This window comes from Pseudoliparis swirei, chromosome 1 (genome assembly GCF_029220125.1).
Source record: "Pseudoliparis swirei isolate HS2019 ecotype Mariana Trench chromosome 1, NWPU_hadal_v1, whole genome shotgun sequence".
Lineage (NCBI taxonomy): Eukaryota > Metazoa > Chordata > Actinopteri > Perciformes > Liparidae > Pseudoliparis > Pseudoliparis swirei.
In genome coordinates, this window is record NC_079388.1 from 7,455,546 (window position 1) to 7,469,770 (window position 14,225).

At 42.2% G+C, this 14,225-nt stretch overlaps 1 protein-coding gene across 1 annotated transcript in view; it reads left to right on the plus strand.

Annotated features, from left to right (window-relative positions):
* Positions 1 to 2,722: 2,722 nt before the first annotated feature.
* Positions 2,723 to 14,225, plus strand: part of LOC130197376 (sodium-driven chloride bicarbonate exchanger-like) — a 34,065-nt gene continuing 22,562 nt past the window's right edge. The window contains 2 exon segments of the mRNA XM_056420040.1: positions 2,723 to 2,801; positions 13,063 to 13,144. Of these exon segments, the coding sequence (XP_056276015.1) occupies positions 2,766 to 2,801; positions 13,063 to 13,144 (118 nt within the window). The 5' untranslated portion in view covers positions 2,723 to 2,765.

A 14,225-nucleotide genomic window follows, 5' to 3' on the forward strand; every position in this document is an offset into this window, starting at 1 on the left:
CCCAAGCTGCTAGCTGTACTCTCCAGTCAATCTGGGTTTTTGCTTATTATGTTTTCTTGATCCCAAATACTTTTTCTTGTGCATAATCACTGCATGTACACGTGCAACCCTGTGCCAAACAAACGTCAATGTCTTTCCCTTACGAGAAGCTACATTTACGGCTGTAGGGATTGATATGGTTAGTCGAAGAATTGATTATTTGATTGACAAAAAAAGAAGGATGCAACTTTTATGATTTGATTATTAGATTTACCGTTTCAAACGCATGTCCGATTCTCTTAGTCGCGGTTCTACAATGCAAGGACTTTTTCAGTCTTTTTCCCCCCCATGTTTCATGAAAGTTAGCTGGATATCCATGGGTTTTTGAACTGTTGATCAGCAAAGCTAGCAGTTTGATGTCGGCTCTCAACACTAACTTATACAGTGGTGGCCATGCTGGTAACCAGGCATCAGCCTTGGAGAGTGAGCCCACTCGGCCGCTGCTGTGCACTGCTCTCATCCAGTGGTGACGGACGATATGCCAACCTGGTTCCCCTTCAGGTACACACTGCTAACCCTGGTAGCACTTTTGTCATAGGCCATTTCTCAAAATGCGTTCTGGTCTGTATGAAACATAAGTTGTAGCCCAAGTACTGTTCCAATTCAAAGTCTGCATCTCGCCAAGCACGGTTGTGACTTCATCTGCCCATTTAACCGGGGATGCATTCTGAGGTGACTTGTCTTTACTGGGGACAGCCAAATATCCTAGAATGCATTTCACACCAGGGAACAATAGCAGAGGAGAAAATACACAACCAAAAGTTAACATTTTCTAAATTGTTGAGTCACGGAATGTAATTTTAGGATTTTCTTTTCAGGCAAGAAGTTAGTTGAAGCAACACATCTGTGGCCAGTTTGTCAAGATGCAGCCTACTTAAGAATATGCCCCGACGATTTTGGAGATGTGAGGTGTGTGGCCGCAGAGAACAGTCTGATCTCGGCAGGACTTCTGGAATGATTCCTGGCTCCGATGTCTCCGTAGCGGATAAATATGAGATATCATTTGGTTTGGAGGATCTAACAAGCACACGTGTACCTTCTTTTATATATATATATTAGTGCTGTGAAAAATAACGCGTTAACTCAGTTAAGTAAATTACAGGATTAACTAGTTGGTTTTTTTTAACGCATTTAACGCATGCGCAGAATGAGCTTCCAATCCGTCTGTTGTTGGTCGTCTCGAACCAGCAGCATGTCATTCTGTCTCTACGTGTCGCGTTAACACGCAGAGCTCGGATGCCGGCGTGTGCGCGCTTGCACCCCCCCCCAACCCCCCCGTCAACAACTCTTCTCTCGGCTCGCGCCGCAGAGTTCCGATGCCGGTCTGCGCGCATCGGGACGGAGCAAAGAAAAGTCACTAGCACCCCCCCCCCCCCCTTGTATGACATGTACGTTAAAAAGAAACGACACCTCCTCTTTCGTTGATTAAACAGTTTGTTGATAAACAACACTGTAATACACCTTGAAAGAAGTGCTATGATCAACAATGAATGGTTCCAGTGCGGCTGTAGCTCATGGGGGGAGTGGTCGTCCCGCAACCACAAGGTAGCCGGTTCGAACCCCGCTCTCCCAATAGTTTGCATGTCGAGGTGTCCTTGAGCAAAACACTGAACCCCCAGTTGTGCTACGCTCTGAATTGTTTTTTTACTTCCACACATTGTTGGCAATTTATAGAAAACAACAATTCCAGTTAAAATATTGTCAGATAAATCAATAACAGAAATTGTTTTTAGTTAGAGTGGCATTTTTTTTTAAAGCTCTTAATTCTTATGCAACTCCTTGTTAGCTTGAAGTCATTTCTTCCCAAAAATTGTACATGCACAATAGTGCAGTGTTGCTCTTTGTTCAGTCTCAAGACCTCAAGTTGGTAAGTCCAATGTGCCTGAACCCTTGGCTCAGAGAAGGTTCGGCCTTGAGATGGCACTCTTTCTGTTTAATGTCATGCACACTTTATACCCTTCACCATGGGGCTCTCTTCATTGCAGGTCCGGTGTGACTTTTGCCGTGGTCGTTTTGAGGTTACTTATAACCGACTGGCGCTGTTACGGACTCTGCATTCAAAGGGTCTCCCTGGACCGAGCTCCACGGCGCTTCTTTCAGTTAGAAAATAGTTCCTGCTTAGGTTTCAGGAACCTGCTCCTTTTGCCCTACTCTTGGAACAGTTGTGGTTTTGGACAGAACGCTAATGAGCCATAGTGCTTTGTCAAATTACAGGTTGTCGAAAGACGTGCAGCCTTCAGGCTGCGACGAGGATTGTGAATGTCAAAAGCCACAGATGCATTCGATGTCTCAATGAATACGCAGCGATCGCTCCTGTTTCAATTCAATGCATGCAGCCTGTGAGGAATGCCCGGCTCACACGTGGGCATGTTTCTGTTTCTCTGTGTTGGGGGGAGGAGGGGTCTTCATTTGTGACCCGAATACCTCTGCGGGGGAACATTTGAATGTCCTCCAAATGTGCGTGTACGTCCTCCGTGTGTATGGGTGTGTTTTTAGGCTCTTGGCCGGGGGAATAAAATATTCATGGTGGCATGGTGGGATTTGCCACTGAGCAAAGAGCACCGTGTGTTCTGAAGCGGCTGTCTCTCGTTCCCTCTCTCTCTCTCTCTTCCTCCCTCTCTCTCTCTTCCTCCCTCTCTCTGTATGTGTGTATAAAGAGATGAGCGGAGCAAGAAGGAACAGTGCGATATCCTTGCTGCCTTTGCTTTGCCGATGTTTTAGTCTAAATGGATGAACAGAGCGAAGGGGAGCATGTGCTTACGGTACGTCTCGTCCTCTCTGTGTGTGTGTGTGTGTGTGTGGTTTTATGTTTGCATGCACAGAGCCCGTGGATCCTGTCCAAGTGTAGAACATGAGTGTCAGCCACGCAGTGTTATAACTCTATTTGTTTTGTGTTGGTTTGCCTGCTTGTTGTCTTCTACGGTAGAGTGCAACTGTCTGTGCCAATAAATGGAGCAGGTGGTCAGCACACAGGCTCTGTTGCCTCATGCGTGTTTTGATATGGAAACGTTTCCTCCTCTACCCTTTTATCGCCTTTGGGGAACAGGAAAGCGAGGAAACAGACTGAAACAGTTATGGCTGCTTCAAGGAGCGGGACAAGGAGAACAGGAAGAAAGAGAGGGGGACATGAGTGTTGTTCGGGGGGAGATGTGTGTCTGCCAAGGTAGCTGAACACAAACAAGATGCATGTTGTCGATTAGAGATTTTTAATTTACATGAAATGCTTGTTTCCATTGAGTCCAGATAACATTAGAAAGGGCAAACATTACTACACCCAGAATGGAATATGTGTGAGTCAGAGAGAAGGGAGGGTTTCCATCTTTGTTTGCCTGCAAAGTCTGTTACATGTTTGGTAGTATTGGCTACATCCAATGGAGACGATTACAGGGCGTCCGCGGGTCCTTAAAAAGTCTTAAATTGCTTTTCCAAAAAATAAGGCCTTAAAAAGTCTTAAATTGTCTTAAATTCAGATTGGATTGGTCTGAAATGTTTTGGGTGTCATGTCATTACGAATATGAGGCAATCTGTTCCGCCAGGTCCGTATTTTGCTCCGGTTGCTCTGCGGTGTCTCTGGTGTCACCGGGGCCACGCCCCTTCTCTTAAAGGGGCCCCGCGTATTCGGTCCCATCCCCTACAACGTGAAGCATCGACTAGTTTAGAAAACATGGCAGGATGCAAGTTCAACAACGGCTTGAAAAGAACGAGTGTTTCTGGTCACGGTCGGTGAAATGCTTCTGAAGCTGCGTTATGTGTCGCGAGACTTTCCAGCGGTGGAATCTCACGAGCAGAGCAAGAAGCACAGAGACTAGCGAAGGCCGCCAGCAGCCCGCGGGGCTAGCTCCTGCTCCGCCGCTCGCAACGACGTCAACGCTACAACGCTGGAGGTCACCGGAGGAAATCCAACGCCGTGCAACAAAGAGCTCATCACCCAAGACCAACGCTGCAGTGCGTTCTTCATTCTGTTCCACGAGACTCTGGACCAGACCACCGCGAGCAGACAGCTGGACTTCATGTGCTCTTGGTGAAATGACCACGTCCCGTCAGGATCCTGTGGAGCTCATGGGCCATGACATCGCCCAGGACCTACTTCAGCACCTCAAAGTAAGTCTAACATAAATATATGTATTAACTAACCTCTTGTATATGAGTATGTGTTTCATATAGTTAAGCTTTACGCATGTGTCAAGTTTATACATACCTGCAAACTTGTCACCTTTCGGTGAAATTCACCGTTTTGAACTCAAAATAGGTCATCCACGTGAATCGTGGAGATCCGAAGAGTTTTTGGGGTCACCTGGCCCGCTGCCGTTGAGATTGCAGTGAGACGCGGAGAAAAGTGTGAAGTGTTGCTCTTCGCAATAAAACATCTTTGATGGGACGTGTCGCGTCTCGGCCAATCAGCGTTCAGATGTCCACAGCATTTGGGGGTTCAGGTTAGCTTGAATGTTAGTCCGCTACATCTACTCCTGTCACGCTGCACGGTGTAGCGATGCTAACAAAGTACCCGTACGTTAAACACGATGTGATTTAGCATATTTTTAGTGTCGATACTTCATTAAGAGAGCGATCAGAGCGCACGCGCTGCTCCGTGTCGAGCTGTCTGCGCACACCGCTGCGCAGCGCTCTCAGCGAGAGAAGAGGCACAGCTTTAGAGACTTCGGCTTAAAGAATAAAAAGATGCCAGAAGTGAAATGTTTCAGTCTGTAAAGTTGTGTAACTCTCCAGCTGCTCATCCTGATGAACTGTGGATCATCTGGTCAGAGACTAACGGCCTCATAGTGTATAATCAATGCTATGATGGAACCATGTAGTTTCATTCATATCTGGCTGTATTAAAACTAATATTACTGCCATTTGTTAAGTGTTGAAAAAGTTTGTAAAAAGTGAACCATACAGATGTTTTATTTATTACTATTATAGATAAATATACCAGTCTCATATTTATGATACCATATTGTTTTTATGGTATTGAATTCTGGTATCGGGTATCATGATATTTATGGCAGGTATGTAATATGTATAGAAGTTATAATATGAGTATCGTGACAAAAAGGTAGAGACAGAACAGATTCAGGGAAAAGTCCATGACTGTTCAGGCAAAACAAAAGGAAGTTGGTTCATGAATGACTAACCATATTATATATAATGACAATGTATATTTGTTACTACTATCATTATAGGGCTGAGTCAGAGCGGAGGACCTTTTGTTCTTAAACTGTTTATTATCATTATTTAGATTTGTGGTCAGAACAATAAAATGACTGTAGTTGTGGTTCTAAAAGCTTTGAGGCTTCAAACGATGTGGTGTGGTGACAACAACAAAAAATGAAAGTCACCTGCACCCCCCTCCCCCCGTTGTCACCTTTTTCACCCCTCATGAGTTTGCAGGTATGTTTATAACAGCTATGGATAGGCGCACTACACATTAATTAGACGAACAAAAAATAGTTTTAGAATGGTAGAAAGTAGAGTGGTGTTTACCTGTCAATATGTCTACATAGTGTTCACTAGGCTCAAGGGATGGCTCGCGTTGCTTAATTTGTAAAAATAGTTTTCATTCATATTGATCCAGTCTCTGTCTGACATTAATCTGAAGTGGTGTCATGAAGAGATGTGGTGACTGTTGTTTGGTTAATGTCTGCCTTTTTTTTCTTTTTTCCAGGAGAATGGACCAAATGTCAACTGGAAGTTTTTTTTATTCATATAGTTTGAAAAGGATTATTTTCCTAGTATATTCACAAAAGCTCAGGAGTAGACATGAACCTGTGCACAAACATCCATCACATAGAGACATGAGAACTCACTCGCTCACTCACACACACACACACATACATTATATTATGTATTTGCATTTTAAAAGCAGCTGGAATTGTTATTTACGTTATTTTATAGATATTTTTGTTCAAAAGGAACTGTTGCTTGTATTTTTTTAAATATATTTACTTGATGTTATAAGCATTTGTTCATGGGACCTAAATGTTCTGAAAATGTTGTATTAATAAATATAATTTACAACAGCAATGATATTTTTGTGTTATCCTTTCGCATTACACCATACTGTTCATTTTGAACAAACAGTGTGTTTAGATTAATGTATATTTCATCCTTTTGATTTGTATTACCATCACAAGTTAGGTCTTACATTTAATTTAAACGTGGTCTTAAAAAGTCTTAAATTTCACTTGTTTATTCCTGTAGACACCCTGTATTATTAGTATCTGTTTGTTTTCCGCCAAATAAGCAGTTTACACTTTAAAATTAAACTACGTCTTCACTCGGGAGACATCAGAGACGGGTCACAAGCGTGTGACTACCTCTGCCTTCTAAGTTTTGCCCTGCCTCATGCAGATGGGCTCCAGGGAGCTAAATAATTGAATAGCTAGCCCGCAAAAGCTGAATGTTGCTGCCTGATCAAATGATATCATCATTATCCGTGTTTACCTTCGTTATCCAGCCTCTGCTAAGCACCGTGGATGTTTGTGTTTTCCTGAAAAGCTTTTTCCAAATGATTTATTACTTGTGCGTATCATTTAATGTACATACATTGGTTAGCAGCCAACATAATGCTTCACATTGTCTTTTCTGTTTTCAGACATTTAATTGGTTACATAATTTACCATTATTTGGCAGTAAATAAATGTCAATATTCTCATACGTAGTATGCAATTGTGCATTTTGGCAGTGCAAGACGGAGAGATATCCAGTAATCTCGAGGGACAGTTCCCTCACGATGTAACACCTCTCTTACGTCGGTCTCTATTGATTGGATCTGGTCCCAGTAAAGCAAGGCTGGCAAGGAACCAGGCCTGTTGGGTGGCTGGTTGTTTGATTCACTGTCTGGTTGGTTAAAGAGGCATTTGGCAGCTCTGTGGTTAAAATTACTCCCACGCAAGCTTAATAACAGAGAGAGGTTAACCTTCATGTTGTCAATGAAAAAGAAAATTAGTCAACAATTTAAAATACTTTCTGGTTTGAGCCTCTCAATTGTCAGTATTCACTTTAATAACATATAAGATACAATTTAACATTTGAGTCACAAACCTTTAAAAAAAAATACTAAATGGAAAAAAAACACAGCCATCACAATTTTCCCTGTGGAGTTTTAAACCTCTAGGAAGTAGATTTTATTCTCTGAGTCGGTCACATTTTACTCGTGCATATGCACACAAGGATACACAATGATACACATGCATGTGCATGACATGACACATTCCTGTCAATTGTTTTTCATACTCACTGATCTACAGGTGCCCGTTGTGTGCCAAGATGAGCAGCAATGTGCTGGCATATGCAGGAGAGAAGTCGACTGCTTTCTATAAACAAAGCTGTAAATACAACTGTCTTTGCCCAAAATAAAAAGCTCTTAAAACTAAAAGTTTTACTTTTGAAAGAAATTTGTTACTTTTGAAATTTTTCAAGTCACCACTATCACTACTAGTGAAATAGGAACAATATATACATCAAGCAGCTAATTATATGTAGTGTGTAATTGAGGTAAGGCAGATTTGAAACACAATGACGTGAACTGTGACATGAAATGTTTATTCAGCTCTGGTAATTAAAGAGAATAATACTTTATGGTATTGTACAACAGAATGATATAATATCTGAATGACAAACCTTGGTATACATGCATGAACAGAATTTCTCATCAAGCCCATCCTGAGCGTGAACATGTCCATTTAATGTGGGTCATATTATCACAACCTTCATCTACTGGGAAATCCTTATATAAAGTTCAATGGCGAGTTCAAATGGCGTGTTTTCTTTGCCATGGGATGGACACGCGGTACGCCTTGTGTTTACTCTTGAAGCTTCACGTGAACCAGAAATCCCCACTCGTGCATCGTACCCCATGTTGAACGTACCGCTCAGCTGCTGTAAAAGCCAGCAGATCCTCATATACCTTCGCTGGCTCCCGGTAACATTCAGGATAGACTTTAAGAGATTACTCCCCACCTCCAAAGCCCTAAACAACCGGGCCCCTCCCACCTTCCAGACCTCCTCCCCTCCAAGCCCCAACCCGTTGCCTCTGAAGACCATCAGGACCAAGAGCCGGAGCTGGGGCGACGAGGCCTTCTCAGCTAATAATGCATTCTTTCTCTCTGTTGAGCAGCCATGAAAACACTTGTTGCCAGTATTAGTTAGTTGTATGGAATTTGTGACAATTTTAGAAACTGCAGCAGATCAAACTGATGTTTTGTGGTTGGTGAGGCTCTCACTTAGTTAGCTTCCCCCTAAGTATTTGCTCAGTGAGTTACTTCAAGACATTTGAACAATCCCACCCCCACACGCACACTTGCGCACACTCTTCATCTAGTCTTCAGGATTAATTTTTAAAGCAAACTACAAACTTTTGCAGCAACATTTCAAGTTAGTAAGTGTAGTTTCATGCTCAAATTACTTTTAGTATAACTTGGAGGAACTTGGGTAGTTTTTGGTCCAAATGTATCATTTTTTTTTCTCATCTTGTTTGACTTTATATTGTTATTTGCTGACTAATCTGGCTGGGATCAGATGCATTTGAGTAATTTCATTCTAGGACCAGGGGCTTTCTGAGGCCTGAGATGGCCAAGACTTCTTTTCCCATGAACTGCTCATTGTTTAGAGTCCGATTAGCAACTTGAGATGGAAGATTTTATACTGTAGGAGTTGAGAGATGACATGTAGCTGGCAGTTTACATGCTGAATACAAAGCAAATTCATCGTCTGACAATAGCCGGTGGGTTGTGCTTTTGCATTTCAGCCAATTTATTCCACCTCTTTTGCTCCCCACATGGACTGTTTACTTGTATTCAACCACATCCTGCTGGAATGAAATACGAGACGTGTACAAACGGAAAGCAGCACGCTTCCGATGCCTACATCTTGTGTAGGGATGTATAAACACAGTATCTATTTTTAGACGGTAATTGTAAAAATCACATTGCTTGATGGTTGCGAATAAAATAAAAATGATATTGCTGTTTTGTTTTTACTCCCCCCACAGATTTTCACATTTTTATTCTAATGGTATTCCCACAAGACACCTATGTTAGAGAGAATAGAGAGTGAGGGGGCTGGGTTGGAGAACAGAAAGATAAGAGATCATACAGACTGACACTTCATGATTTGATTGTGTTGTCTCGGCAGGTTGCCCGTTGGTGTTGCCTACCTCTCTCTCGATTGTTATCTTAAGTGTTTTGAGAAAAGCCAGGCAGGGTTTATCTCGCACCGGACTCCACGCATGCTTTGGCTTCTTCTGAACTCGGCCTGGAGGTGATGTGGTGGTCCCTGGTGACCATCAGGGGGGCCTGTGATCACCGTGCTGCACATCTGTCGGAGCAGAATGCAGAATGTAACCCGTGAGTCATGTTTCTGTCGTGTGGCAGCACACACGTCTCAGTGAACAGGCCAAGAAACGCTGTGCTTATATTTACTAGGGATGCGCCGATCCATATCGGCCGATATTCCCATTATCGGTTTTGATCGGCGTTCTCAAAACGGCCGATCAGATGACGTAACATCTGCGAGAAAAACTATCAGACGTTTCATTTTATAGATTAAGCCCATACTTGTTTATTTGTTTATTATTCATTTGTTTATATTTGTTTCCATGTATCGTTATCTGGATCACTATCTAGCATTTGTTGTGCAGTCTCCTGTTAATTGAATCCAGATGTACTTGGACAATGTGACCTGCAGCTTTGTTTGGCACTCATGTGTTTCAGAAAGGTTTGGTTGGCATATTTAAAACAAACAATATTGATAATTATTAGACACTCTACATCCACACAGAAAATAAACCAGTGCTCTGCCCACAGTCATCACATCTATTAATGGTGCCGGATGATAGCTTTTCTTCCCCAGCTGGCAGTTCTCCTGGAGCCCAACCACAGTTGTGCTTTGTGGGCATAATGGACCATTGCCTCCCTGGCCTGGGGACAGGAGGTGATAGATAGTTTATATTAGACAGCGCTATGTGACGGGTTGCATCATGCGTTCTTAGATTGTACAAAGCAATGTGGAGTCGAGGCCGAATAGAGTTTTAACATATATGCATATAATACACCATAATGGTATGTTAACTGGTGTTTACAATGTACAAATAACAGAATTGTCGAAGAGGTAATTTTAGGAGTTTAGGAATAAGACCCATAAAGCAGGAATATTTTCACACTGGCTTTGTGTGCTGTGCTTGTAAACATTGGTACATGTGATTCCAGCAGATTAGGACATTAGGACTGTGGCTGGTAGCCAGGATTTGTTCAACGGTTGTTCTAGTAATTGATTTTAGTTTACTTTGTATTCCTTAGTTTATTTAATGTTTAGTCTTTTTCTATGAAAACAAAGTCTCTTAAATTAAACAAATAGCAAGACCATTAATCTTGTTTAATCTTGCATTTATTGAAATTGAAAGGTGTTTCAGTATTAATAGGACTCAATGTAATCTCTAAATGTGTCGGCGAGTGTGGCTTACACAAATGACCATGAGGAACCAGTCCAGTTTTAGTCACCCTTGGTCACTTTTACACGCCCTTGGCGTGCGGTAGTGGGAGGGAAATAACTCCAGTAACAAGAGACAGATTAAATTCTCTCAGCTCTCCTCTCAGCAGCTGACTTGTTACCATTCCTCACGAAGGCACTGTCGGAGAGCAACATGGCTCATTGTCATGCAAATCCACGAGCAACTGCGAAACGCAAGCACACAAGTGCACACAGACACAATCACAGATGGCATCATTCATCGTACGTGGGGTTCTAACAGGAGAATGATTATGCTAATGTGTGGAAATCTGAATGTCATTGAGGACATATCCACAGGAGGAAGCGACTAATGAAACGGGGAAAGCAGGACGTGGACATGGAGGACATGCTTTCTACCAGACTGAGAGTTCAGTGTGGTCTGTATTGTACGTCGGGGCGAAGACATAAACGAGACCCTGATGTCAACTACGTATCCCGTGTCTTCAGCATGTGGCTGTCATCGCCTTTTTTGTTTCCACTCTCCTGCTCGGCAGCAATGCCTCTCTGTGATTGGCTGAAGGAACTGAAAGGCTCATCCAATTGGGGTTTGTGGTGCATCAAAGAGTTTGCACACGAGGCAAGAGAGCAGTGCATTTGCAGTTGGAGCGGTGTCTGATCATGTTTTATGACTTGCGTAGAAGACCGAATGTTGGATATAATCACTTTAGTCTCTGTAGAAAAATACAGAAATGTATACAGAAATGTATTTTTAGAGTGTATTCTACAATTCTTATTAAGACACAAGTTTAAACAAAAGAAAGAAAGAACTGGACTAAACTTGCCATAACTGTCACAAACATATATCTTTAGATTGTTATCAGCCATGCTGTCGGAGCCCCCATTGGATCACTCCCACCCTGTGGTTTGGAGACCCTATATTTCTTCTTTTGATTCTCTCTTTCTGGTTTTAGTGACTGCTTTTTGGAGGTGTGCATTTCAATGGGGTGACATTAAGTTCAGTATTGGCCACACATGCAGCAGTAACTGGAGACTGTCTCCATGGTTGCCAAAAATATTGTGACCCTTACATTCCCAGTGAAACAGAAGTTAGTGAAACTTAAGCTTCCATACTTTCACATATTTCAACAGAATATCGTCAAGTTACAAGAGGGATTTAATTAAATTCCTACACATTTGATTGGACCTCTTACAGCCAGGTGGGTAGGCTGAGAGTTTAGCACAATACAGAGCTACAGAGGATTGTTTGCTCCACACACACCTTCTGTCACCTGTTGTCGGATAAGGAGGATGAGGATAGAGAGATTAAAGGGAAACTTCTATGTTCAACTAGGTCAGTGTAACTGGAGCACGGGCAGTACATCCAGCCGCCAGGCACCGCCCAAGCTTACTGCTCACCTGCTGGCTAAACCCCGCCGGGCTATTCACATGTCCTATGGCTGCTGCAGGCACAGCCGGTTTAAAAGCAGCAAGGTTTTCTTTGATTACGGTTGAATTAGGCCTTGCATTTCTCTCTCTCTCTCTCTTGCTAAGCTAAGACTGGGCTTCATCTCAAATGTTGAGGATAAATGGTCTGTCCTCACAAGTCTAGCAATGGGTGCTGTAATTGCAGTTTCAAGGCAATATAATTTGATTAATAATATGCACCTTTATTGCTATGCATCCTGACATGTATATCTCTAACTGGATCTTTCCATCTTTTCATTTTTCCATTACGTTGATATCAGGCTTATTATTTTCACTCCCTCGCCTTTTAATTAGTGTAGCCAGGCTCTTCACGATGCCGTGAAATTTGACCTTTCAAGGCATTTTGTTTTCTTTACTGCAACACATAAATATAAATCTGCACTCATAACCAAAAGCAATTAACATAGTTGTCGTGTTGAGGAAATGTAAGCATCTCCGTGCTGTGTTGTTCCCACCAGTCTTATCACAGCCAAGCCAATCCTCGCAAAGCTGCTCCGCTGAATGGAAAACCTGCACCCTGATAGACGGGGTTCCCACGCTCCCTGGATTACCTGGAAAACAGTTGACCAATTTTCCAGTCATAGAAAACACATGAAAAATAAGAGAAAAGATCAAATGTCCTGTAAACATGTTTCAACATTCTCCTATTGTCAAAGGATCTGTCGGAGCGCCCCAAAATGGATAACAGTCATCTGAAAGGGTGAACATATGTTCAGGATTATACTCGCGCTCAAAGGTGTTTATGGACGAGAGAACTTCAGATCATCACTGAAAAAGTCCTTGAAAAGGATGTCTGGAAAAGAGCGGGACACCTTGATGGAGTCGGGCACCTTTTCTCTTTTGTTGGTTCGACACATTCCTCTGCTACATCTTATCGCCAAGCCAACAGATCTCATATCTGTCATTCTTGTTCATCATCCTATGAAGTTTGAGCTAAATGCTACATTTTATAATATGTTTAGTCTGTCATTGCTCGTAACATTGTGCTTTATTGCAGCGATGAGACGTCTTGTTGAATGTCTGATCCGTCTCTTATCTTTTTATATACCTTCTGTCCCTTCTCTCACACTCTACCTCTTCTCTCGTTCCCAGGGTCTAGATGAGGAGGCGATAGTTGACCATGGGAAGAGCAGCTTCACCACTCACACAAACTATGAAAGGGAAGATTTGGAAAGTAAGTTTCAAGCCAAAGACTGAAATGTTCTTCCTGTCACAAATATGCTTTTTGTTTATTGATGAGAAGGGAAGGTACCAGTTTCTGCACATGCAAAATATAAATGAGTGTTGCCTTTTCTATTCTATTAAATGTTTATTTTCATTCACTTGCTGCTGGTTGCTTTAAGTCTGACACATCAGAAGAATGTGATACACTTTAGTGCTGGGAAATAATTAAATATTAGATATTTATAGGCCGTTTGATGACCTGATGAATCAATGAATATCGTAAGCTAATGAATGAGATCAAAAGTGTTGCTGCTGTTCACATGTAGAGAACGTAGTAGCACTCTCTCAGCCCACTGCTCTTTCTTTATGTGGGTCCTCCACACTTCATCTCCTCGATTTTATAACATCTCCATTGATCCCATTCTCCCCTTTAGTGACATCCCTGTTGCCCTGTGCTCTCTGTCAGCTGTTTATTTCCACACCATCCTCCTTTCATCTATGGTGTTTCTTTCTCTCTTTCTCTCTCTCTCTCTCTGTGTGTTTGTCTATGTTTTTTCTCCATCTGTTCGGCTCATGTGTACTCTGTACGTCACTTGTGCCTCGAGTGCTGCATCTTGGTTTCATTCCTTGTTGGTTCCAAATCAAAGTGTGATGACTCCTCTGTGAAAACATGTGCATTGGCAGAGAATGTAGGGCAACAATAGGGTGTATGCGTTTCAGAACACAGTTTCTGCGTGGCAGTAATAATAATGAGGGTGGAAAATGTCAATTTCTTACTCTGGTTTCCTTATCATGAGAACTACAAATAAATGGAAATAAGTTATTTTCTTCGGCCTAAATTTTAGCGAGTCTGTCCTTTACTACATTCCTGATCTTTTTTTACTAGCAGACTGGGACAGTAAAACTGTTCTTGTAGGCTTAAATTGTACCGTTTTACGATGTAGCCTTGGATTTTGCAATTGAATCATGTTGTCTATTGCATTTGGAATTCCATTCATTCTATTGCTGTCTGTGAATAATCTGACATAGTGCTTCCTTTGTCAGTTTATTAGCATCCATCTATGTGTGTGATTGACACGAGTTAGATGGGA